The sequence below is a fragment of the Corvus hawaiiensis genome, chromosome 10 (assembly GCF_020740725.1).
Source record: "Corvus hawaiiensis isolate bCorHaw1 chromosome 10, bCorHaw1.pri.cur, whole genome shotgun sequence".
Taxonomy (NCBI): Eukaryota; Metazoa; Chordata; class Aves; order Passeriformes; family Corvidae; genus Corvus; species Corvus hawaiiensis.
Genome location: NC_063222.1, coordinates 4,582,931 through 4,607,049, shown reverse-complemented (window position 1 = coordinate 4,607,049; position 24,119 = coordinate 4,582,931). Strand labels below are relative to the sequence as shown.

Genomic DNA, 24,119 nt, shown 5'->3' with positions numbered 1-24,119 from the left:
ACCCAAAGCCCTGCTGCTGTCCCCACACTCAGCCACTCCAAACTCAACCAAACAAAACCAGTTCCAATTCTGTCAGGCAAGCACAGCCTATCACAACATGCCCAAACTTGAGCCAGCAGGAAAACTTCCTTCCAGGAGAAAGCAAGGCTTGGGTCACTGGCCACAGGTACCAAACCCTGGAGTATAGACAGGAAAGCTCCGGCGTTTTGAGGGACACAGACCACACAAGGCTCTACCTCACGTGACTCTAATTAGAGAGGATTAATTTTCTTCAGCAACTGCAGAAAGAACAGAAGCTGCACATCTGCATGACCCAGCCAAATCCAGCTGCTCGTACTTGCACAGCAGTCTCCCGAAATGCTCCGATGGCTCCGGAGCCTGTCAGGGCAATGTCCCACCCCTGCAGTTGCACAAACACTTGAGGCAGCGGGTGCTCGGCTGCACATGGGGAGAGACAAAAGGCAACTCTTCATGCCCCACATTGTGCTGAAGCACAACCCGCCTCGTGGTGCCACCAGGCAGAGGATGCAGCCTCCAGTTCACCAGGAAAACTGGGAGCTATCCTGCAAGTAACTTCGTTACACATAGAAAAAGCCTGAATCTATCACATATTTTGCTGAAAAAACAGGCTCAGTCCTCTTAGGCAATGTTCAACTTAAAACAACCCGGGGTGGAATGGATCTTTGGGTTAAGGAAGGCAGCAGGATAACACCTGAAGTCTCAGGGAGCAGTTCCACAGGGAGGCAGGTTATCCATCTTCCCTTCCTGCCAACTCCAACCTAACCACCACCAACGTGCACAATCCACACAAAGGGCAAGGTGAGGGACCAAGCTTTCACATTAGGTGTAATAGAAAAACATTCTTTACTCTGCAAGTGTCTTTACAAATATATATTTATATATTTAAGCCCATTTCAGGCCATAAAAGCCCATAAAAAACAACCAGTACCTTTTTGAACAAGAGAAACTGCAGAAGCCTGAGGTGACAGACTCCCACCCAGGAGGGGCTGCTCTGGCGCTTCTCTGAAGGCCTTTAGTTAGCACATAAAACCATCTCAAAAATCCTTTGATGTGAAAGGAGGGGCACCATTTTTACCCCACCTTCCCCACTCTCTGTATGAGGTAAACTGGGATCACTTTTACATCATCACTTTAGAAAGGAGATGTTGTATCCTGAAGACCAGCTTTTCCAAGAACATTCGTGAACGGGTTAAAAGGTAAGATGTGTGGATCCAACCATAATGTGCTGTTGTCTCAAAATAGAAGAAGTTGATACTAAAAAGCTATTCCAGATACATACAAGTACAAACACTAGAGCTGGTCAGAAAGATTCAGTTTCAACTTTTTTTTTTAAAAGCAGGGAAAATTTTCTGCAGTGTGGCTTTTCATTTCCCCTCTCCTCACTTTTCCACCAGTTCCATAAACCCTTCTGAAAAAAATCACGTGTCTGTTGTCAGAGTGCAAAGTCCATCCAAATCTCGTGTTTCAGTTCACTATCTCTACACTTTACAAATCCTGATGGCAAACCAAAAGGTCTCAATTTAACTTAGCAAAAGTGATATCTAGAAAATATTCAACACCAAGAGGTCTTACAAAAAAACTTGAGACTACTAAGGCATTCTAAGGCACAGTGTTTTGGAAGAAGTGCTTTCTCCCTGTAGTGTTGCTTTATACACATCACGTGTGCGAGTCCGAGGGATGCATGGAGCTGCAGATGGATGCCATGGCTTCTCCCAAGCAGGGAATTCCACCTTCTGCTGCTGTTTCAGACGTAGGCTCCCAACGCTGCGTGGAATTCAGTGAGACATTGCACCAGCTGCTGAAACTTGGGTCTCTCCTCAGGATCTAGGGCCCAACAGCAGGCCATCACAGCAAACCTGCAACACAGAGGCACACAGAGCACAGGGGAACGTCAGCCAGGCAACCACAGCCCCAGCCTGAAAGGCAAAACAGCATTTGCCACTGGAAAACTGGCTGGGCAACCAGAGATCGACAAGGAGCCCTGGATCTTACGGTTCACAATGCTGAACAGCTCCTCCCAAGGATGGACACCAGGAATGACGAGCAAAGGGGCTGTGACCAGAGGTGCTGGGTTGATTTAGGATATGACCCATGGCAATCCAGGCAGGAGCAGTACACAGGTCACTGGAAATTGCTCAATTGCCGTAAAAGCATGGAATGGTTTGGGTGGGAAGGGATCTTGAAGATCATCCCATTCCAGCCCCTTCCACTAGCCCAGTGTGCTCCAAGCCCCCCTCCAACCTGGCCTTGGACACTTCCAGGGATGGGGCAGCCACAGCTTCTCTTGGCAACCTGTGACAGGGCCTCCCCACCCTCACAGGCAGGAATTCCTTCCCAATATCCCATCTAACATTGCCCTCTGGCAGTGGGAAGCTGTTCCCTCTTGTCCTGTCACTCCATCCCTTGTCCCAAGTCCCTTCCCAGCTCTCTTGGAGCCTGTTTAGGCACTGGAAGGGGCTCTAAGGTCTCCCTGGAGCCTCCTCTGGTCCAGGCTGAACATTCCCAGACTGTCTCCAGAGCAGAGGGGCTCCAGCTGTCAGAGTATCTCCATGGCCTCCTCTGGACTCGCTCCATCAGTTCCACATCCCCAGAGCTGGAGGCAGTGCTCCATGAGGAATGTTTACCGCAGGGTTTGTCTGACAGGCAGAACAAACAGGCAGGGAAAGGCAAGCCCAGCTCTCTCTTCGGCCAGCCTGGCTTAACACACCAAACACAAAGCAGCCCCTTTGTCCTTCCCCAGCAGAGGCACTCACAGTTCATCAGGGCAGTTGATGGGTTGAGCTATTCGATAGCCATCCTTTAAATAAGCTGCCATCTCGAAGGGGTCGATGTCCACGTACGGGGTCTGTCCCAGGGTCATCAGCTCCCACAGCGTCACCCCGAAGGCCCACTGCAAAGGAACAGGGCAGGCATTAAGGAAACATGCTGAACCCCCAGAGCTCCTCCAGGCAGGGCACAAATCAGCTGTAAGGAAGATTACACACAGTAAGAAAGCTTTACAGAAATGCTCTATATAACCAAATTCAATGTGTCTCGAATTAGGCTAATTAAGAATCACAGAACTGGCGTTAAATTGCCCAGAGAAGCTGTGGCTGCCCAATCCCTGGAAGTATCCAAGGCCAGGCTGGATGGGGCTTGGAGCATCCTGGGCTAGTGGAAGGTGTCCCTGTCCATGGCAGGGGGTAGGATCCAGATGGTCTTAAGGTCTCTTCCAACCCAAACCAACCTGTGATTCTAAGAAGTTGAACTAAACTTAAAATCTTAGTGCACTAAGATTTCAGTGCTAAAAATCATGTGTTTTTTAACAAGACATTACAGAACACCTAAATCTAAACAAAACTGAACACTGCACCATTGTCTAGTATAAAACTGCTATCTACTGTTTTACATTTTACTTCTCCAAAATGTCTCAAAATGCCTCAAAGAAGTCTGTGAAATTCAAAGGCTCAGAAGAGCAGACTGAATAAAATTTTAATTTTTTGATTCCGAATCATCTGTGTATTTGGAGAGTATGCTCAGGAACAGGACTCAGGGAAAAAAAGAGATTTCATCTCAGCAAACCTGACAGCTGGATCAGCATTCAACACATTCAGCCGACAATCCTTGCCAGAAGGAGCTCAAAGTGATGAAAAATCCATCAATTAATGCACGCATAAGCTGAGTACAAGGAAAATGATTTATTATCTGGTATCCAGAGACCCGGGAGAGCAAACAGAAATGGGGCTGACACTGCATGCTTGTGACTCACTGCTCAAGTTACACATCATCGTTTATTAAAAAGGGGCAGAATCCTGCAAGGCTCACACGATTCTTGTTTTAATCAAGAGAAATCCCACCACTTGAGCAAAGCCTTAGGGAAGGAATGTTTTCAGGTGGGAAGGGCAGAGAAGGGCAGGGGTGCAGATGTGGCCACGCTCCAAACAGCCACAGAAGGATATAAAGCCCCTTTTTACCCGCGGTGGAGAAGAGTGGTGAGGGACAAGGGGTGGTCATGAAGATGAGATAAAGAGTGATTCAAGCAAAACCACTCTGGGAATACAGCTGTTCTAACTCCATAGGTAGCTGCATAAAAATAGCACGAAGAAATGCAGAGCTTCATGTCCAACAGCAGGAAAACCACGGAATTAAGATTCAGCAGGAATCGTGGTTTGTTTTCCTACACTCTGGCTGACTGATAGAGCTGCTGGCAGGGGAGCAACACATTATTGGGAAAGTTTCAAGCCAGCGAACACATTTGAAGGAAAGTCATCCAAAAAGCAAGCCTGGAACACGTCCCATGGCATCTCTGCAGACGCAGACACTGTTTGTACCATACTTCATCACCCGTTCCCTGTTACATGGAATGGGTTTGTTCCTACCAAATCCACAAAAACATCTGACATCAGCTTTTTGTGAAAAGAGTCCAGGTAGATGCAAAGCTGATACTTAGGGCAGATGGTGTTTTCTACACCCAGAAAAACTGTCCACTTTTGAACTCTACGAAACTCAGATGGTCACGTGTCTGCAGTTAGAACTGTGTGTTAAAAGGTGGGTGGCATTTATCCCTGTGCAATGAAAAAAGGACTTCTGGGTTAAAATGGGCTGGAAGAGATGCTGAATTGCATTGGAGTTTTCAAAAATGGTTACATTACTGAGATTTACTCATCCTAATAAAATTCCACATCTCACTGCCACTGTTACATAAGCTTTGATTTCCCAGTCCTCACAAACAGCAAATGCTTTCATGTTCCAGATTAAAAAAAAAAAAAGTAGAAATAAAAAAACCCCACCATTTAATTGAGTTCATTTAGCACTCTAAAAACATGCTTTTACAGGCAACCTCCATTTCCTTTTCTGTCTTAAAGTTTGGTGTAACACAAACCCCCACGTGTTTTCCAATGAATACACATGGAGCAGAGCTGGAACCTTCCCTTCCTTCCTTCTTTTCCTTGTTGTTTATGTGGCTGCAGCACTAGTACAGAGACCAAGGAGGAAAAAAAAAACAACCAAAACTTCTCTAAAATTTCCCAAACTGGCACCTGACCACCATCCTGGATGGGAGACATCCAAGGACACCGAGGGAGCAGGCTGAGGTCACTGCAACAGTGCTCTTATCTTTGAAAGGTCACCTCCCACCAGGGGAGGTTCCTGGTCACTGGAATAAAGGCATCCTCTGGAAGAGCTGGGATCCAGGGAACTATGGGCCACATAGTCAAACATCAGCTCCTGCTACTGTTAGGGAGCTCCTGTTATCCTGGAACTCGCTCCCATGAGTAGGAAGCACAGAGACATCTGGGAAGAGCCAGTGTGGATTCATGAAGGGAAGCTGTGCCTGACCAGATCTTTGCTGAGCAGACAGAGCACAGGGGGAACAACGGATGTCCATCTTGACTTCCAGAGGGTGCTGGGCACTGCCCAGGCTCCTCAGGGAATGGGCACGGCCCCGAGGCTGCCAGAGCTCCAGGAGCACTGGGACAATGCTCCAGGGACGGGGTGGGATTGTTGGGGTGTCTGTGCAGGGCCAGGAGATGGATTGATGATCCCGGTGGGTCCCTTGCAACTTGAAATATTCTATGAAAAGCAGACTAGTTCCAGTACAGCTCCCTGAACTTGATTGTGTTTCCTGCCAAGGGAACAGGGAGCAAGGGGCAATGTGGGTGTGCACAAAAGGCCTGACTGAGCCCTGAGCCATCTGCCATGAGCAGCTGATGCAGGAGTGGGTGCAGAGATGCTGCTCTGAACAGGCCACTGTTATCTATCCAGTGCCATGATCCCCTGCCTCAAGCTCTGGGGTCCCCAACATCACAAGGATGTGGAGCTGCTGCAGTGAGTCCAGAGGAGGCCACAGAGATCCTCCAAGGGCTGGAGTCCCTCTGCGCTGGAGCCAGGCTGGGAGGGCTGGGGGGGTTCACCCAAAGAAGAGAAGGCTCCAGGGAGACATCATAGCACCTTCCAGTGCCTAAAGGGGCTCCAGGAGAGCTGCAGAGGGACTATGGAGAAGGCATGGAAGGACAGGGCACTGGGGAATGGCCAGAGGGCAGCATCAGATGGGATTTTGGGAAGAATTTCTTCCTTGGGAGAGTGGTGAGGCCCTGGCACAGGGTGCCCAGAGAAGCTGGGGCTGATCCATGCCTGGAAGTGTTCCAGGCCAGGCTGGACAGGGCTTGGAGCAACCTGGGCTAGTGGAAGGTGTCCCTGCCCATGGCAGGGGGTGGAACTGGATGGGCTTTAAGGTCCCTCCCAACCCAAGCCATTCTGGGATTCAGTGATTCTCCAACAGCTGATAAAAGAGAAAAATGTCAACAAAACACATTTTCAAAATATAAGAGGCGGGGAAAAAAACCTCACCACATCACTAGCACTGGAAAATTCATTGTTGACCAGGCTTTCCAGAGCCATCCAGCGGACTGGTCTGTTCTCGTTGTCCCCCAGGCAGTGGTAGTCCATGGGGAACAGGTCCCGGGACAGCGCGTTGTCCGTGATCTTCACCTGCAGTGCATCGTCAATGCTGGGCACAGAGAACAGCACGTTCAGCCAAGCCAGCAGCACAGCTTCACAGCAAACAGTTCAGCTCAGCCCTAAATTGCAGACTCAGGATCTAACTGGGGAGTGCTAATCCACATCTCAAGCACTGGCACTCTCCTGCATCAAGACACACTTACTCTGTGATTAGCAAATATTATCACAGCACCTATTTATTCTGTGCCAACTGATAAGCACTAAAGAAATCAGCAGGCTTGATTAAATAAAACCAAACATTTACAAGTGCAAAAAAATACCGTTAAAGCAAACAAGTAACTGCCTCAAGTTACTCCTGCTCCTTGGGAGATGCCCTATCAGAGCAATTAAACACCTTTTAGCTCTAGTACTTCTGTGGCAATAATGAGGCAAAGATCTAAGCAAAGCAAGAGCCAGTAACCTCTTTAAGCAACCAGTTCTCTTTGTGGTCCAAAAGCTTGTCTCCAATCAAGCCATCTGGTGAAAAACTGTTTATTCCCTCCACAAGAGATATTGATGCTTGTCAGAAACAGGGTACTAAGGGAAACTTATTTTAATGAAGAAAAGATGACTTGAGATAGCTCAGAGAATTTGCCCCCTCTGGGGTGTGATTCAAACTATTTGAACTTAAAACTGTGTGTAATAAAGTTCAGTGTTCTCATGAACAGATGATGTCAGAATATGGCAAAGATGTTGGCTTCAGCATTGTAGGGCAAAAATACAGAAGGAACATTGGGTTGGGGGCATTGTAACAAAATGGTTTTTGTTGTCTTCTCATCTTGCCAATTATTTATTTATTTTGATGAGAAAAATGAAATATAAATGCTCAATCTGTGTGGTTCCCTCTTTACTATCTCAGATACCTTTTTATTTATCTTATCTCTATGTACTTTCAGGCCAGTTTGTTATCCTCAAAATTTACAGACCAGGATCTAGTCATTGTTCAGGGAATTTCCTAGAAGACCCATCTGAAAACAAATGCAATCCAAAGGGAAGTTCCCCAGCGATTAGAGAGCCCTGACTTGTGTAATCCTCATGTCCACTGTAATTAGACCCAACTGTGTCAAAGGGACATGAGACCAAAAGCATTTCCTCCCTTAAACCTGCCAAGATCACTGGAATCCTGGCTCCCTTCCCAAAATTAGGACACGGGTCTGATGCACTTCCCAGCCTTTCACCACCCAGAGCAAACCTGGGGAACAAGGAGGGGCAGGTGGAACGAAGTCCTTCAGGGGACCCTGGCTACTGGCAGCTCTTGCTCTTTCCAAACATCAAGCTCCAGGTGATGTCCCTGATGTTTGTGATCTCTGTCTCCTGTGGTCCCACTTCCTCCTCAGTGTGCTCACCAGTGAGGAAAGGCAGCAGAAATGAGGAACAGAATCTCTCATCCTGAACACCCTTACATGGCACAAGAGCAGATGGAGAGTGAGCAGAGATGGTGGTCACTGAGTGACTGGGTTTCTAGAAGGCCACCAAACACCTCCATCTCTGCATTTTGGGGTATAGTCCAGCCTGAAGATGGTCTCAAACCCCACTCTGGCATTCCTGCCATTCCAGAGCACATTTGCATCTATCCATCATTTGGCAACTAAGAAATCTACCAAGGAACAAAGTCTTTAACTCAGTTTTTAAGGGAAAAAAATGAAGAAAACCAACTTCAAACAAAAATCTATCCATTGATAAACTGTCAAAGATATTCCAAGATTTATTAAAGTTGAAGGGAAGCGTTAATTCTTTCCAAGCCTTTGAAAAAGTGATAGACAAACCCAGCTGAAGCATTTACAGAGAGGATGTTCTGTGTCCTTTAAAACCACTCTTCCTGCTTCTCCTTGGCTTGGAGGAAAACAATTTCACGGACCAAACCAGTGACCCAGAACCTGCCTTCTGAAGAGCAGCTCAGGCTGACTGCAGGGAGCTGCAGCTGCTGAGGGGACAGTACTCACACGCAGTTCCTGGCAGCCAGGTCTTTGTGGATGACCTCCCGTCTGGCCAGGTAGCTCATCCCACAGGCGATCTGGATGGCCATATGTACAAGATCCTGCTGGGAGATGGCCTGCAAGAGCCCAGAGCAGCAACCATCAGCCCCTTCAGCCCAGCACCTGCAGGGTTACTGGGTTTGCTGGATCCCAGTGCCCCCTCCCCTCCCCTTGTAGTCCTCACAGACACGACCACCTACTGACACTCATGGAGGTGCCTCACTTTTAACTTCTTTTTTTGATGTGCCAAGGGAAAATACTCCCATCTTGCAACTGCCTCACTCTTTGTATCTACTTTTCCTTTGATTAGAGGTGGACATAGACAAAAATGGTCCATTTTACCCCTCTTCCCACACCTTTTTCACTTTGTTTCCCTGGAAACCAGCTTACTTCCAGTCAAAATCCTTTTTGCTCTCCAAAACTAGTGTCAAAGGCTGTTCCTGCAGCTCCTTTTGCAACTTCACTGTCCCATCGTAATTAAAATCTTCCACGCATTTATAGCTTGGGATACCAAAAGTAGTATCAGTAAATCTGAAATTTCTCCATACACAATTTCCCCTAACTTAATCCATGATTTTCTCTATTTGTTGATATTATTTTAGGATGCATTGATTGAGCTCCTACCCTAATGAGATGTGACTCAGCTTCCTGCCCTCTGAACACCCAGGATAAACTGCCAGGAATGTTTTCCTGGTGGGAATCAAGGCAAACACTTGCTGGGGAGCCACCTCTGCAGTTCTCCTGCTGTCACACCAAACAGGAGAGTGCCACAACCATTCCTCTGGTGGCACAAACTCAGGTGCCAGACCAACTGGAGACTTAATGGGCACAAAGTCCCCCATGCCTGAGGGTACCTGAGGATTGTTGGCTTCCACCAACTTGCACTGTCGCAGGAAGAGTTTAAGGTTCCCCCAGTTCATGTAGGGCAGCAGCACCATTGGTTTCTCTCCCTCCTCTATACAGACATGAGTGATAGGCAGCAGATTCCTGGAAGACAGAGAAATTCCTAACCTTATGGAACTGGAATTTGATAAAAATACTTTTGATTCCTAAACGTGGTAACAAAATTAATTCAGCATGGAAGAAAAGCATTGAATCTTGTATTAGGAGACGCAGAGCACAACGTGTCCGAGTAATTGAAGCCCTAGACATTACTTCTTTTAATAAACAAAATATTTGACTACTTTCCTGTTAGGAAGAACCCTCCAAATGTTTTCACTTGGTCCAAGAGGGCTGACATAAACTGTTGTGAATACAGGTTACCATTTGTACTCAGAAGTGCTATATCCTGAACTGCTAAGTGTAGCATTCTAAATCAACTACAGATATAAAACATATAATTCCGTTACAGCAGTTTAATAAAAAAAAAGTCACGACATCATGTTTGATTCACTGCAAAGTGACAGAACAGAACATCTGAGTTCTGAACCAGCCACTTTAAAGGTCCTTTCCAAGCCTTTTGTGGCTCAGGTAACCCCCACGCTGCAGTGACTCTGCCCATCTTCCTCAGAAGGAATATATTATTATATATATATATCAATATGCAAATTCATAGAAACTCAAACCAAACTGGATACAGTTTCAATTTCCATTAATCACTTTTTAAAATACCTGTATTTTCCATTGGAAACCATTAGTAAAAGTCACCAATGACTTACAATTGTTTTTAATTTTGACTTTTGAATTTTCTTGCTCTTTCCTGAAGATTTCTCACAGCCAGGTGTCACATCCATGAGCTCTAGAGACCCATGAAGGTCCCAGCTTTAAAGGCAGGGTAGGGGAGAAAAGCTTTTTGGAATTTTTTTAAAGAGTTTGCCTTATAAAAGGGAGGACAAGAGCTCATTTGGAATGATGAGAGCGGGGCAGGTTCATTTGGTTTCTATTTTAAGTATGTTTCACCAAGAACCTGCTACTCCTGTATTTTAGGCAAGGCCTTTACTATATAAGGCTGGGAGAGCTGGGAATGCTCAGCCTGGAGAAGAGAAGGATCCAGGGAGACCTCAGAGTCCCTTCCAGGGCCTAAAGGGGCTCCAGGAGAGCTGGAGAAGGACTTGGGACAAGGCATGGAGGGACAGGACACAGGGAATGGCTTCCCACTGCCAGAGGGTAGGGATGGATGGGATCTTGGGAAGGAATTCTTCCATGGAGGGGTGGTGAGGCCCTGGCACAGGTTGTCCAGAGCTGCCCCATCCCTGGAAGTGTCCCAAGGCCAGGTTGGACGGGGCTTGGAGCACGCTGGTCTGGTGGAAGGTGTCCCTGCCCATGGCAGAAATGGGCTTTAAGGTCCCTTCCCACCCAAACCACCCTGGCATTCCGTGATTCTACAGAAGTGTTGCTGAATTCCCAACAAACAGCTCCCTCTTCCCAGGGAGCTTTAGCCCAGGTACTTCCACCTCACAGGGACATGGATTTGCCACCAGCCCTGCCTGCCCTACCTGTGGTGAAGCCCTCTGAGTTTACAGCTTTCCGTCAGCATCATTGTCACCTGCACCTCCGAGGCTTGATCTGAGGGAGAGAGGAACCACAGATAAACTTTGGAAACAAATCAACACATTAATTAAAATTCGGTCCAGATTTGCAAGTCACTTGAGGTCATTTGAGCACGAACAGAACTTGTTTGCCTCCTTTTTTAAAATGGCACTTACAAAAAGCCCCGAAGTTCAAGGCCAAGTTCTGAGGCTCATTTTTGCTGAAAGGAGTGGGGTGAAGCCCAGAAAGGAAATCAAGCACATTCCAGGTGCTGGCAGGGTGTAGCTCTGCACTTTCTGACAGCTTCTGGGCAGGCACAAGCCAGCTGCACTGGGCAGTGTGGTCCCATCCCCATCCTGCACGGGACTGGTGCCCATGGAAGCAGTGGGATGTGCCAAGTGCTTCCCCACCACGGATGTGCTCCGAGGACACTGCTTTGCTGCTGAGTTACCACTGCAGGTACAGTTGTTTACTGCCCCATGGCTGGAGGCTGTTTATGTCTAGATGTACTTATCTCCATGCTCTCTGCTTGACACACTTGACTCTTGGTAACCTTAGAACTGTTTGCTGTTCTCTTCCCCACCTTTGAAAATGAATAAATAAATAAAACTCACTGCTGCCAGCTAAAACTCAGGCACCTGTGATAACTCCAGTGACCCACAGCAACCAGAGCATCCACAGGGCAGAAGCACAAGTGGTGCCTGGAACCCCTTCCCCACCACCATTTGTGTATTTGGGGGGTTTTGCCCCCTTTGGTGGCAAGAACCTCCAGGGAAGCTTAAGGAGATGTCAACGAGAGCTCTCCCAATCCCACCCTCCTCACACCTGGGAGCATTTTCCTCTTCTCCCTCGTGCTGGGACTAGTTCTGGCAGGGAGCTGGCACAGGAGAGCCCAGCACAGCCCAATGAGCTCTCCTTGCTGCACTAGAGGGAATTTACATTGTGGATGAGTCAAGCCAAGGTTTTACTGCCCTGGGAGGAAGAATAGGCAAGAAATCCTCTGCTCTTTTCCCTCCTTCAAGATCTGATCCTGCTCCCTGTACAGCCCTGACACCCTTTCCTAACTGAGCCTGAGCCCTGCAAAAGAAAACAACTTTGGCTGAGTGAAGAATGATGGGAGCACTCTGGAGAAGCCCAGAGGTGCCACTAAATTAGTGACAATTATGGCTGCGGTATATTATGGGATACATCAACCAGTGGTTTTGGGCTCATCACTACAAGGACATTGAGGGCTGGAGCGTGTCCAGGGCAGGGAACAGAGCTGGGAAGGGGCTGGAGCCCCAGGAGCGGCTGAGGGAGCTGGGAAAGGGGCTCAGCCTGGAGCAAAGGAGGCTCAGGAGGGACCTTGTGGCTCTGCACAAGTCCCTGACAGGAGGGGGCAGCCGGGGGGGTCGGGCTCTGCTCGCAGGGAACAGGGACAGGACAGGAAGGAATGGCCTCAGGCTGGGCCAGGAGAGGTTTAAGCTGGATATTGGGGAGTATTTCTTGACAGAAAGGATGGTCAGACATGGGAACAGGCTGCCTGGGGCAGTGGTTGAGTCCTCATCCCTGGAGGGATTTAAATCCGTGTGGATGTGGCACTCGGGGACATGGGTCAGTGGTGGCCTTGGCAGTGCTGGGGGAATGGTTGGACTCGATGGCCTTGGGGGGGGTTTTCCAACACCAACAAAGCCAGATATCCCTCAGTTTGATAACAAGTGCATATGTGGGGATGGTATGAACAGGTTCTTGCAGTGCAGGAGACACTTAAGCCATGGCCAGCTGAAGTCTCTGGTCTGCACTCCAACAGAGGCATGAAAAAGAGAAGGTCCTACCCCTGTGGGCTGGACACTTGATGAATTTGATACACATGAGACAGATGCAAAAGGCTTGGAAAGAGGAAAGAAAAACCAAGATCCTACATTAAAACGAAGTTACACAGCCCTGAATGACTGAATCAGGCAGTTCTACAAGCCAGCATTAAAAATGGAGGTGGCAAAGCAGATTCTGGTAAGTCAGAGGAGCAGGTTACCTGTACAGAGCTTCAGGTGTAAAAGCACTAATTACAGGGCCCAAAGACCTCAACCTCTTCACCCAGCACATGATGAAGGGAGGAAAGAGATTCCTGGGTGTGAGTTTAAGCTGATTAACTCCTCACACACCCTCTGGCCCTTGCTGAACTGGTTTGCTTTGAATTATAAGAGCCACCAAGCAATGATCTGAAGCTTTCAATCAGAGATTGTTTAAGAGTGGATTTAAAATCTACAGAACGAGTCAGACTGGTTTGGACAATGCACCCATTCATTCATCTCCTCATGGTAGCTCTTCGGCCGATGCCTTTCCCTTTCCAGCACTCAAGGAAGTTTCCAGCAGGTCACTGTGACGTTCTGTTGTTTTCTCTCCACGTTACAGCGGTTGAGCACCCAAAAGGACGATTGACTCCCAGGCGAGTATATAAGGAAACTGAAATCTTATCTTGTGAAACAGTCCCACCATCCACATTGTGTTTGCTTATCAATATTATTTCCTTGTTTTCTGCATGGAAAAAACCGTACCCAACACCAACAAATTCAACAGACTCAGAGCAAACAATAGCAGTTCAAGGCTAATCTTCCCCCAGTTGAGACCAGTGCCAATTTCGAATCACCACACAATTTGATTATTGTGGGTTTGTACTAGATATAATTCAAAACACAATATTAATCACCACTTCTTGGAGTGATTCTTGTCAAAAGGGGGAAACAACACAAAAATACTGCTACTGCAACAGTCCCCACTGCAATCAGACTTCCTTTAAAGGCCATTTTCATCAGTCACAAAGAAGAAAGTTCAGTTAAACAAACTCTGCCACATTTAGTAGACTATAACCACTTTTGAGCAACCCACACACAGATCCTCACAGACCAGGACAAAGGTGATTCTGGAAATTTGACATTTTTGTTGTGAGGGCCTGGTGAATCTGACCATCCTGTACTGAAAACCCTTAAAACCAATCCAGCAAACCCACCATTTCTAGCTTTGATAAGAGAACCAGAGTCCCAGAGCCTAGCCAGTGACTGCTGTGCCACAGCAATCCCAGCTCGGTGAGACATTGTTCCAAGGACATACTGAGATGAATCCTACTGATTTCATCTTCCTGCCTGGGCCAACGTAGAATCCCAAATTCCCCAAGCTGTGTCAATCCCTGAGTGTTACACTTCGTTTTCTTCTCAGAGCTGTTTGTGCAGCCACTCAAAGGAGACAGGGGAAGGATCCTGTCAAACCCACGGGATGCCCATGGGCTTTTCCGGCTCCTTTTGTCTGCCCCAGATCTGTGAAGCTGTGGGATATGAGCACAGCCACACACGCAGCTACAGAGGGGAGGGGGGGGAAGCCTCCCACAGAGCCAGAAACCTCTGAAATTACAGCAGCTGCTTGGAGACACAACTGAGGAGGTCACAGTTTCCCATTTATTAAATTTGGGCACCAGGAACAGCCCTGAATTTAAGTTGAGCGCTCCAGGGCGAGGCAACAAGGGCTTGTTGCAAGACTTCCTCAAAGCCGTGAAAAAAGCTAAATTGAGGTATTTACATTATTTGTGATTAAGAACATGTCAGTGCTCAGCCATGAATGGAGTTGCAGTTGGATGGTCGTGAGGAACAGCCAGGTTTCCATAAGGTGATCACGCACCAGCAGCTGAGAAACCAAAGAGCAGCAACTTCAGGTGAGTTCAGAGGAAGATGTAACACCCAGTAATATTCCAGATGTTCAATTAGGACCAAAGAAGTCCAACTTTCAGAAGGTGCTTAAAACCAAGACTGAGATGGATGTAAATGCATTCCAGAGAGGAAGGTGCTCTCCAAGCCCTGGTTTTACCCAAAAGCCTGGCTGTGAAAGCCTGCCCTGAGGCCCAGAGCAAGAATAAGGCAGGATTCCAAGCTCTGACAGAGCTGCAGGTTTATCTCCTGATATCACAGGATTTGCATGCAGCCAGGCACAATGGGGCTCCTGGCACTGTTGATTTTATAGAAGAGGCTGATCCCTCTGTGCTGGGATGTGCTGGGGCCCTGCCTGGTTCAAAGGGAGAAAAAACACCTATTCCATTTTTACCAACTTCTCAAAATCCAGCTGCAAAAATGTATTTTAAAATCTTTGTTCATCATCACTCATCAACCACATGAAACATCAGGTGAAAAGATCTCAGGGAAGTTCTGTGATGACGTTAAATTGAAGGAAATTGCCTGCTCTGAGACCAGGCACTCATCAGCTGCAGGGCACCAGGCTCTGCTTTGCTAGGAAAAGTCACTCCACACCCCAAAGGACGTAGCAGAGATGAAAAGCAGCAATTACCTGGATATTGCAGAGGGTAACTGAGTAGCTGGATGCTTTCATGAGTCACTTTGTAAGTCAGACCTCCCAGAATCCCAAAATAGCAAAACACAGCTTAAGTAGGATCACAGAATCCTTTAGGTTGAAAAAGCCCTCCAAGATCGAGTCCAGTCATTCCCCCAGTGCTGCCAAAGCCACTCCTAACCCACATCCCCAAGTGCCACATCCTCCAGGGATGGGGACTCCACCACTGCCCTGGGCAGCTGTGCCAGGGCTGGACAGCCCTTTCTGGGAAGAAATTTTCCCTGATATCCAACCTAAACTTCCCCTGGGGTAATTTGAGGCAATTTCTTCTTGTTCTGTCCCTTGTTCCCTGGGAGAACAGACTGATACCCACTTCACTACAACCCCCTCTCAGGCAGCACTACAGTTTAAAAGACTTCTGATTGTAGAGTGGTCACTGAAATCTGTTTCTTCAGAAGACAAAGAAGAACCTGAAAATCCATGTAACCACAGGTTTCAAAATTGAACTAAGTCACATTTGAACCCTCTCACAGCCTGCTACAGGCAGTAACAGCAGATTCTCTCAGCACTCCTGTCAGAAGCACCTCAGCAAACGCTACAGCCAGGAGCTCCAAGGCTTCTGATGAATGTTTCCAACAGCAATATTTAAGATGTTTTACCTGCAGCTTTTCTCATCTTTGGACCATTTGTAATGGCTTGTTCCCCTGTGAACCTCTTCCTGCTTCATATTGCAAAGTAATATTCCCCCACATCACAACACTTACACAGCCCATTTTCTACACACCTGCCTGTTTTCACAAGCTTCTATTACCCTTATTATTTTTCAGCCTTGTGGGCTTTGCCAAATAACCCAAGTGCACAAGCTCCAGTTATTGAAGGGTGACAGGCACACAGGCAGGCACACTGGTCACTGAGTGTGGCCACAGGAATTGAGAGTGCAGGACTAGAACAGCTCCAGGTGATAAATGCTCCCAGTATCAACACATCCTTGTTAATTACTGCTGCTTCTGCATTGTAATTAATTAGGCAGAACTGCTCCCAAGGCAGAATTTCACCCCAGTTCAAAGAGAATGCATGCCTGAGTATTGCTTTAACCCCTCTACACGAGTCTTTGGAAGAAACTCAACGCCCGTGCTCACATCTGTTGCACAGGACATTTTTAATGCTCCTATCAGGTAACTTTCACAACCTTCCTTCACCAGAAGGATGCTAAAGTGATGCCATGAAGATTTTTGCCTTTTCTTTTATACCCCTGTTATACCTTTTTACAACTTCTGTATTCTCAGTGCTTTTTCCCTACATTCTTGGCCTTGTTTGTCAAGATGAGAGACTCAACATTTTAGAAGCTTCGTAGCCAGGGATCAGTGTGCCCCAGACCCCAAGGTGCTCTCCAGAACACCTTCTGTAAACCAAGATAGAACCATCCAGGGAAGGTTCCTTGGGGAGGGGGGCTCACTTGAGCCTCTCCTTGGGGAATCTTTGATAGATCTGCTAATTAGTAACACCCATAATGTTATACCCAATGTTGGGGGGGGGGAACACACATACTCAGCGGGGTGCATCTCAATGCATATGACCTGGACGTGTGCACCTAAGGATCCTTAAAAATAAATACCAAGGTAAAATCCCTTTTCCCCTTCTAACCGTGTATGACTCTTGATTTTAAGACCAGGAAAAGGCATCAAAGGAATGCAAGAAGTCATGATCCAACCTACTTTTTCATAGGCAGGAAGGAAAGTACATATAAAAAATATTTCAGTTTTAAAATTTCCAGAGGCCCTGGGAGTCAGACAGGGTCAAGTGGAGCATCCAATGCTTCCTCCTGCCACGGACTGAGCACAGGACACCGTGCTCCTGTTTGCAGCTCGGAGCTGCAGGAGGTGTTCAGGTCCTCACTTCCACACATCAACATCCCCCTGCTTTCCAAGGCAGCCCTGCATCCTACGGAATTCCAGTCTCCTGTAAAGGTAAGACATGCACTCCACACCACAGCAGCAGGAGGTTACAGCACGGGAAACCACACTTAGTCCTGCTAAAAGCTCCAGAGAGCAGGATTTCTCTTCCAATCCTGGTATCCAGGCATCAAATATCAACCACGTGGGTCTATTTTGCAAAGCAAGGCAGCTCAGACTGACAAATCCAAGCTGAATTTTCATAAATCCTGGGAGTGAGTCAACATGACACTACTAAAATAGGGAATGCTGTTCTGGTTTTCCTCCATTACAAATGCACACGCAGTTTTAAACCACAGAGAAGGGCTGAGAAAAGCAGGGTTTGGGGATAGTCTTAGTTCCCTGTGTAACAGTAACACCAGAATCCAAGAAGCAGCAGCAAAGAGGAAGAAGTAAAAGGCTCTTTGTTCAACAATCCATTTAACTCAAAATGAACCTGAAAGTGTTAAGTGCAAAGTGAAAGTGGGAAAGAGAGACATGACTGATGTCATGACCCAAGGGTCAAGGGGAAGCAGGTGATAAAATTGATATACAAAAGCAGGGATTTTAACTGTATGTAAATAAAGTGTCCTGCAGGTGAGTATTTTTCAGCACATGGAATAACAAATCTTTAAATGATGTAGTACAATCCTTTGGAAATCACCCCCTCAGTATTTTCTGAAGCATATTGTACTCCTTTATGTGTCTCAGGGTATTTTCTTGAAGAACTAGGATTAAATGACAAATCGAGTGCATTTTTATCCAGCAATTTCAGAAATCTGAAATTCAGAAATTTGCTAACTATCCCAATTCTTTAAATTCAAGTATCTTCATTTATAAAGAAACTCAAGAATTTAGCTCAGATGAGTAGTAGCTCTTGATTTTTAATTTTTTTTTGGCATAAACTATATTATTCTGAAACAGGATCCCGCACTCTGATTTTGGGAAGTTAAATACTTCGAACAATTAATTCAAATACCGTATGTTTAAGGTATGAACTTAAACTTAGAACTGTTTTCACAAGGCTGTACTTTTAAGAATGAACTGCCCAGAATAGCAAATTCCATCAGGTTAAACATGACCTATTCAGAACAACTGTGGATGCTCCAAGTTCTGGTATATGTTTAATGTGAACAAGAAACCTTCACCTTGATTAGCACAGAGGTGTTTAAGTCCCCTAAATGCTCCTATTGCTTCCTCCTCCTTGGCACGGCCTGAATTCTCAGGATTTCTATTCCTACACTTCCCAAGTGCATGAAGTCCTAAAGGGTCACCAATCTTGCAATCACTGAATGGTTTGGGTTGGAAGGGACCTTAAAGCTCATCTTGCTCCACCCCCTGCCATGGGCAGGGCCACCTTCCACTAGACCATGATGCTCCAAGCCCCATCCAACCTGGCCTGAACACTTCCAGGGATCCAGGGGCATCTCCTGTTAACTAGATCAGCAATAAATTAAAAACATCTAAAGAGTAAAATGTCAGAGATAGCCCAGAATGCTGAAAGTCTTTTAGTGACCTAAGATGACAAAACTCAAAGCTTTGTTACAAGTTGGTAGAACAATGAAGTTTAAAGAGCTGACCTTGGTCACACACCAACTTTGTTTCCAGTGCTTTCCATGGGTTGTTTGTTTCCAAACACTCCTTCCTTGTACATCAGAAAAATGTTAAGTGGTTAGAACATGAAATGGGAGCAGCCGGGTTATCTTGAACAGCACACTGGGTTGTTTTTACCAAAAGTGTACCTTGGCCAGAACATCCTAAATGAGTCAGGGCTCTGCACAGCTCACCCTCACTTCGTATGTTCCTGGAATAACACAATTCCATTTGTTTTGCTAAGAATTTTCTACTTCACAGGAAAAGCACCATTAAACAATGTGTTCTTTAAATCAAAGGTGAAACCTGTGCGGTTTTTTCCTCCTCTGACATCAGATGATGTAAATAATTCCCAAGAAAGGCAGAAGGGATCTGTTAGACACTGGCAAGAGATGCAATGCCAGCTTGGAGAAACATGCCATCAGAGACACTTCCAACACTGAGAGAGATTGGAAACCTCAGATTGGAAAGTGAAGCATTTCACCCTCATAACACAGTTTTTCTGTAAAACAAAAAAAAAAAACAACAAAGAAAGCAAATGCCAGTTAAGTCTCTCATCTTTCCAAAAAAACTTATTAAGGTTGTGTTGATCCAAAGATTCCAGAATCCCAAATATTCTAGATAACAAATCCTTGGTTCCTTCTAGCAATGACACACATCCTCAGTCTTCATCAGTGTCTGAAGACAGAACGAAAGTGGATTTTCCATTGAAATGTCTAAGTGTGAAAGTAATTATGACTCTGAGCACCTTGCCTAGCAAATGAACACAGTGGAAGTGTAAAGTGCAAAGACAACACAACAACTGTATGGCCAACATGAAGGATGTAGGGACAGGCTGAACAAGTCACACCTTTTCCCCAGGGCTTGGGATCTTTGTAGTCCGAAGTCATCAGAGCTTCAAGAAAGCCGAGAGAGATCCATTTTCCTTTTAAGCTCTCCTCCTTGGCACAAGGCACTGCACATATCAGAAGGCTCAGGCACCCAGACACAGATGATATAGCATGAAAAAAACTTTATAAACTCATGTATTTCATGAACCTGCACGTAGAAACTTTATCACTGCCACGGGCATGTTACAACTTTCTCCCTGGAGTGAACTAAAGTTCCATGAAAGAAAAAACTCTTTCAAGGATGTGGAGTGAAACCCAGGGATGAATCCTCCTTCAGCCTGCCTTTATAAGAGATGTGGTGTTGAGACTTCAAGAGAAGCATCTCCAACTTTTACATCCCATCAATTTATGAGCTACAGAACAAGTAATCACCAAATCACTTCAAAAGTACTTCAATAACTTCATGAAGCGTTCAAACGAAAGACCCCAAATTCTGTGGCGGAGGAGAAACCAGTCAGATCATGCTGAACAAGCACACCCCAACCTGTTCACCCCCTGCACTGATACTGCTTAATCAGGCTCAAACTTGCCCTTTGAGAGTCTGACCTAACAGTTCTACCCCAGCTTGAGACAAGAGGGAATACAGCATATTCCTGGGAACTCCCTGGATGGGCTCTTCCACCTCCCAGGCAGGTCCAGGCTCTCTCGGTTTTCACGTCTTACTGACTCCATTAAGAACAGATCACTTCAGAAGGGGAGCAAGCACAAAGCTCAGAGAAATCCAGGGATCCTGTTTTCACTGGGCACTCTCCTGGTTTATAGCAATGCTCTGCATCTCACTGGAGCTCAGGAAAACACCAGGGAAGGAAAGTGCGAAGGGCTGCTGCAGTTACTGCAGTCAACTATCTGTGCTTATGGTCCTTTGAGGGCAACAATCAACCATGGGGAAAGAATACAGGGAAAAGACAAACTGACAAGGCTGCAATCACTCTCCATCCAGAGCAGGAAATACCCACAGATGTGACTATTGCCTGATGAGCACAACAGCCACAGCATTCACCTTCCCTGGCACAGGAAATGGGAAAACTGACAGCACGTTCCCTCTGTCCACATTATTGGAAATAACCCCTCTTGAAAGGGTATGGATGCTGTAATACACTGACAGCTGAAGGAGGGACACATGAGAAGAGATCCACTGTGACAGGCACTGAGGGCATGACTTTTCCTCATGGATTTTCATCCAGAAACCATTCCCTGAACAGCACAACCTTGACACCTGTCCTAGTGGAGCAGAGCTCTTCTCCTAACAGCCCACAAACCACAGCTCAAGGCCCATCTGTAACACTTGTTGGGCTGAGGGGGTTCAGCCTGGAGAAGAAAATTTTCCAAGGACACCTTTCTGTGGCCTTTCAGCACTAAAAAGTGGATTGTGAGAAAGACTGAGACAGACTTTTGATCATGGCTTGCAGGGACAGGACAAGGGGCAACATTTTTAAATGAGAAAAGGGTAGATTTATATTGGACATAAGGAGGACAATTTTATTTATTTATTTTTCCCTGTGAGGTCAGACACTGGCACAGGTTGCCCAGAGCAGCTGTGGCTGCCCCATCCCTGGAAGTGTCCCAGACCAGTTTGGATGGGGCTTGGAGCAACCTGGGACAGTGGAAGGTGTCCCTGCCCTTGGCAAGGGGTGGGACTGGATGGGCTGTAAGGTCCCTTCCCACCCAAACCCTTCTGGGATTCTAGGATTCTCCTGAAATTCCAGGTTTAAAGCCATAACAACTCCCCTAATGTCAGAATAGCCAGTGCAGTGTCTTCAGTTTCTCAAGCTCTGACCCTGGTGAGAAGAATGAAGTGCTTATTCTCTCAAGGAGGTTATTCTTCCTCACAGTACCTGCTAAAAAAACCTCAGTTCACATTTTCCAAAGACCTGAAATACTCCATCCCCCTCCCCATTGTTTCCTGACATTTGGGGCACCACTGGACTTCCTTTTATCATTTTCAGAGTGCACCTCTGGGTAAAACAAGACAGCTCTGGAGCAGCTCGTACTTTTGGGAAGGGATAATTTAATTCCACAGACAAAACCTTTATTCCTTGTCTATTTTCCATGACCCTCAGGCTTTATTGCCTTCAGCAAAGAGATACTTAAGTCAGTTTAATGTTCTCATATCCATCAAACTTTTATGGTCCTGCCCTGCTCCTGCTCGTGCCAGAACAGCAGTGTGTGTGTGGCCACTGAATGAGATCAAGGAAAAACTCTGGTTACAAGAGAAGTTTTGCAGGTTTTTTCTTCCAAGGAGATCAAATTCCCAACTTATTACATGTCCCAGCTGCACACACAGCAATCACAGCCAGGGTGTGAAAATGAAGCTGTGTAATATCAGCACTGCAAGTGAGCTGCTGTGAGGCGAGGGGATGTTACAGTTGTTTTCCTTGCAAACTTCTGCTGCCCAAGCCCCACAAGCATCAGCAAAACCTACTCTACACTTTTTCCATATAGATCCTTTTTAATGCTGGGAAATTCTTTACAGGGATCCTACGAATGCCATCACTCTCTGAAGACCTCGCTCCAGTTCACTGCAGCAAATCCTTCCCTGCAAAGGGAAGAGCTTTCTTCCTTTAGGACATGGCTGTGTCACCGACACAAGCCACTGTAAGGGAGAATTATGGACTGAGGAGTCCACTGGAAGTCCCATTTTGGGAAAGCAATTCAATAAGAGGTCATGGGGGGCAGCTAAATTAAGATCACTTTTGACAGATGTTATTGGGTTGTTTAATCCAATGCTAGAAAAAGTAGCTTGTGTGCCAAGGGCTAAGTTTTTGGGAACTATATTAAATAAGAGTCAAGAAAAAAAAAGACAGAACTGTTTGGCAGGGAAAGGGAACAGAAGAAGGCAGAATTCAGAAAATGTACCCAAAATACTGGAAAGAAGGATTTTTTTTTGTTTTTAAATAAGAGAAGCCAGGCTGGGAGAGCTGGGGGTGTTCACCTGGAGAAGAGAAGGCTCAAGGGAGAACTCAGAGCCCCTTCCAGCACCTGAAGGGGCTCCAGGAGAGCTGAAGAGGGACTTGGGACAAGGGATGGAGGGATAGGACAAGCTTTAAGCTGCCAGAGGGCAAGGATGGATGGGATATTGGGAAGAAATTCCTCCCTGTGAGGGTGGTGAGGCCCTGGCACAGGGTGCCCAGAGAAGCTGGGGCTGCCCCTGGATCCCTGGCAGTGTCCAAGGCCAGGTTGGACGGGGCTTGGAGCAACCTGGGCTAGTGGAAGGTGTCCCTGCCCACGGCAGGGGTGGAGCTTTGAGGTCCCCCCTCAACCCAAACCGTTCCATGATTCGTTCTATGATTCTAGGACATGTGAGAGAAAAGAGCAGCACAAGCATCTGATTGTGTCAGAAACAGACCAAGGCAATTGCTTCCCTTAAGTAAAATACTTTTCTTAAAGGTGGCAGAGAATAAATGGGTAGCAGAAAGATTCAACAACAGAATTCAGCAGCTTCACCATTTCTCAATCAGTATCTTCAAAAATTAATAGCCAGGCAAAAAAAAAAAAAAAAAGTAGAATGAATTGAAATTCTTACAGACACTTATTTTTTTTGCAAGAAATAATTAAAGAATTTGTCAAATGAAAAACCAAAGGCAATAAGACACCCAACTGAAATGACAAAAATAACTTGTAAAACAACCACTGTACTGGGAATTCGGCAAAACTCTTGTGAGCTACCAGAGATCTTGTGATGATTGCAGAGGAAGGGACACAAGTAGGATACGTGTAATGTAGGGATATATGTAGGATACATGTGACAGACACGTAGGACATTTGCAATATGGTTTTCATCTACACCTACCTTGTTCCTTAAGTCTACCTAGTCCCATTTCAATCACTCCAACAAGCTATTTCTTGAGCACAGGCGCTCTGTTTGGATAAATTCAGTTCTAAATGCCAGTTCTCACGCTTCTGTTGCAAACCTTAAGGAGGGCAGAAATTATGCTCTGTCTTTTGTACAGCCATGCATTTGTCAAAGATTTTTAAGAGGCATTTCAGGTGTTTTTCAGCAATTTGCAGGGGACAGGGCTGTGACTGGGAAGACAAATGACATACCAGGGGAAAAAAAACCAATATAATTTTTACTTAGAAGAATAATAAACAAAAGTATTCAAGGGCAATGACTGAAGGCACTGGTGGAGAACACATGCATTTTTCTTCCATATAAGATTGCCGTTCTCTGTGGCTGAAGGAAGCGTCCAAATTGCTTTTGCTTTTCATCATTTGCGTGTTTTGGGGAGAAGGGGTTTGTTGTAAAGCCAGCTTTGGCACCCTCAGCCTGCAGCACAATTCAAACACCTGCACACAAACCCGCTCCTTTATGCCAGCATACCTTTAACAGTTTTGACAAAAACTTGTTTCTCTTTACTGGGGTCTTTTTCTTCTATTAGAATTCCATGGAAAATGCGCCCAAACGTGCCTAGGAAGAGAACATCCAATTAGTGTTGTGTGGTTAAGAAACA

General features: G+C 46.2%; 1 protein-coding gene across 1 annotated transcript in view; it reads right to left on the bottom strand.

Moving 5' to 3' along the window:
- Nucleotides 1-845: 845 nt before the first annotated feature.
- RYK (receptor like tyrosine kinase) overlaps nucleotides 846-24,119 on the bottom strand; it is a 55,733-nt gene continuing 32,459 nt past the window's right edge. The window contains exons 9-15 of the mRNA XM_048314553.1: nucleotides 23,990-24,076; nucleotides 10,910-10,979; nucleotides 9,329-9,461; nucleotides 8,442-8,551; nucleotides 6,349-6,508; nucleotides 2,775-2,911; nucleotides 846-1,877 (exon numbers count right to left, since the gene is read on the bottom strand). Of these exons, the coding sequence (XP_048170510.1) occupies nucleotides 1,766-1,877; nucleotides 2,775-2,911; nucleotides 6,349-6,508; nucleotides 8,442-8,551; nucleotides 9,329-9,461; nucleotides 10,910-10,979; nucleotides 23,990-24,076 (809 nt within the window). The 3' untranslated portion in view covers nucleotides 846-1,765. The remainder of the gene's footprint in view (nucleotides 1,878-2,774; nucleotides 2,912-6,348; nucleotides 6,509-8,441; nucleotides 8,552-9,328; nucleotides 9,462-10,909; nucleotides 10,980-23,989; nucleotides 24,077-24,119) is intronic.